Here is a 2,829-nt window from a genome sequence, read left to right as displayed (position 1 = left end):
TTATCCACATTATACTGCATCTGTCGTGCATTTGCGCACTCACTCAGCCTGTCCAAATCATACCGAAGCATTTCTGTATCCTCCTCACAGCTCACCGCACCCCCCCTTACTCAGCTTTGCGTCATCTGCAAATTTGGAGATATTACATTTACTCATCTAAATCATTAATATACATGGTGAATAGCTGGGGTCCCAGCACTGATCCCTGCAGTACCCCACTAATCACTGGCTGTCATTCAGAAAAAGACCCAGTTATTCTCGCTATTTGTTTCCTGTCTGCCAGCCTGTTCTCTATCAATCTCAGAACGCTATCTCCCAATCCCATACTCTTTTATTTTTGTGTGGGACTTTGTCGAAAACCTTCTGAAAGTCCAAATAAACCACTTCCACTGGCTCCCCTTCATCATAACCTCAGAAGTGGAGATGTTTAGAACCATTTATGGCTCCTCAGATACTGAAGTAAAAGTGAAATACTACAGATAGAGACATACAGCACGGAAACAGACCCTTCGGTCCAACTCATCCATGCCGACCAGGTTTCCTACACTGAACTGGCCCCATTTGCCAGTGTTTGTCCCATATTCCTCTAAACCTTTCCTACTCATGTACCTGTCCAAATGTCTTTTAAATGTTGTAATTGTACCAGCCTCCACCACTTCCTCTGGCAGCTTGTTCCATACACGGACCACCCTCTGTGTGGAAAGGTTGCCCGTCAGGTCCCTTTTATTTCTTTGCCCTCTCACCTTAAACCAATGCCCCTCTAGTTTTGGACTCCCCTACCCTGGGGTAAAGATCTTGTCTGTTCACCCTATCAGTGCCCCTCATGACTTTATAAACCTCTAGAAGGTCACCCTTCAGCCTCCGAAGCCCCAGGAAAAAAAAGTTCCAGCCAATCCAGCCTTTCCCAATAACTCAAACCCTCAGGTCCTGGCAATATTCCTGTAAATTTTTTCTGTACCCTTTCTGGTTTAACAACATCCTTCCTATAGTAGGGTGACCAGAACAGTACACAGTACTCCAAAAGTGGCTTCGTCAAAGTCCTGTACAACCTCAACATAACTTCCCAACTCCTATACTCAATGGTCTGAGCAATGAAGGCAAGTGTACCAAACACCTTCTTCAGGGCCCTGTCTACCTGTGATTCCACTTGGAAGGAACAATAAAACTGTACCTCTGGGTCTCTCCCTGTTCAACAATACTCCCCAGGGCCCTACCTTTAACTGTGTAAGTCCTGCCCTTGATGGTTCTACCAAAATGCAATACCTCGCATTTTACCTAAATTAAACTCCATCTGCCACTTCTCAGCCCATTAGCCCATCTGATTAAGATCTTGTTGTAGTCTTAATCTTTTTAACTGTCCACGATGCCACCAATTTTGGTGTCATCCACAAACTTACTAACCATACCTCCTATATTCTCATCCAAATTGTTTATATAAATGACAAAGCGATGTGGACCCAGCACCAATCCTTACAGCACACCGCTGGTCTCAGGCCTCCAGTCTGAAAAAACCCAGCCCTCCACCACCACTCTCTGGCTTGGTGATAGTAGACAATTTTGTGCCCAATTGGCCACCTCTCCTTGGATCCCATGTGATCTAACCTTACTACCCCAGCCTACCATGTGGGAGCTTGTCCTTACTGAAGTCTATCAATGGGGAGATAGCCTCCTCGCGCTCCCCCCGCCAAACCCACTAACACCACCTACATGGCATTGAGACAAGCCCTCTGTCCCAGTAAAACACTAGCCCTTGAATACACTTTATAATCATTGTTTTTAATTCATGTGTTCTGTGTATTTCAGATTTTAGGCCCATCTTTCCATCTGTGAAGAGAAGCCATACCAGACTGGAATGTTAACTCTGTTTCTCTCTGCACAGATGCTGCCAGACCTGCTGTGTTTCTCTAACACTTTAAGTTTATTTCAGATCCATTTTTATCTGATTATAACCTGTTTATTTTAATGGAAGCATCTTTTAATTATTTAATCTTCATTTTTCCAATCAGGGACATGGTGAAAAATATTGATGAGGAATTGAAAGAAATGCGCAAATTTCAGCAAACAAGCAGCAAAGACAGAGGCCAGATGCAGAAACAGGTCGGCACGTCAGTTGGTTTTCAAGAAATCTATAAATTATATAAATTATACACTTAAACCAACTGAAGGAGTGGAATATGGATATGTAGTTTGGGGAACGGTGGAATATAAAGGAAAAACATGGAAAAAGCATGGGGTGTCTTGGGGTATGTGGACTATATGGGGGCAGAATATTTCTTCAGCAGCAAGAGGTTGGCAAGTGTTAGCGTCCAAAGGGATTTGGGTGCCTTGTCTATGAGTTTCTGAAAGTGAGCGTGTGGATGTATCAAGCAATTAAGAAGGCAAAGGGATTGGAGTGCAAGGGTCAAGTTGTGTTATTGCAATTGTATAGAGCTTTAATGAGAGCTTATTGTGTTCAGTTCTGGTCTCCTTATCAAAGTAAGGGATTGAAATGACACTGAGGGAGTGCAGTGGAGGTTCACCAGATTAACCTTGGTCTGTATTCTGTAGAGTTTTGTAGAATGAGAGGGATCTCCCTGAAACTTACAGAATTCTTCTAAGATGTGACAGGATTGACATACATAGGATGGTTCCCATAGCTGGTGACTCTAGAACCAGGGGTCACACTCTCAGGACAAGGACAGGCTATTTCAGACTGAGTTGAGGAGGTATTTCTTCACTCAGAGGATGGTGAATTTTTGAAATTTTCTACCCAAGAAGATCCCAGGATTAGATAGAGAGAGGAAATCAGCCAGGGATCCTGCTCCCGATCCCTGTCCAGTGATCCCTGGG

General features: G+C 43.8%; 1 protein-coding gene across 1 annotated transcript in view; it reads left to right on the top strand.

The window, feature by feature from the left end:
* Positions 1-2,829, top strand: part of LOC109938633 (myosin-2 heavy chain-like) — a 42,131-nt gene that overhangs the window by 20,819 nt on the left and 18,483 nt on the right. Inside the window, exons 7-8 of the mRNA XM_048611067.1 lie at positions 1,804-1,826; positions 2,007-2,097. Of these exons, the coding sequence (XP_048467024.1) occupies positions 1,804-1,826; positions 2,007-2,097 (114 nt within the window). The remainder of the gene's footprint in view (positions 1-1,803; positions 1,827-2,006; positions 2,098-2,829) is intronic.

This window comes from Rhincodon typus, chromosome 23, assembly GCF_021869965.1.
Source record: "Rhincodon typus isolate 14 chromosome 23, sRhiTyp1.1, whole genome shotgun sequence".
In the NCBI taxonomy this organism is placed as follows: Eukaryota; Metazoa; Chordata; class Chondrichthyes; order Orectolobiformes; family Rhincodontidae; genus Rhincodon; species Rhincodon typus.
Note: the sequence above shows the minus strand (reverse complement) of the source record. Positions and strands in the feature narration are given on the sequence as shown.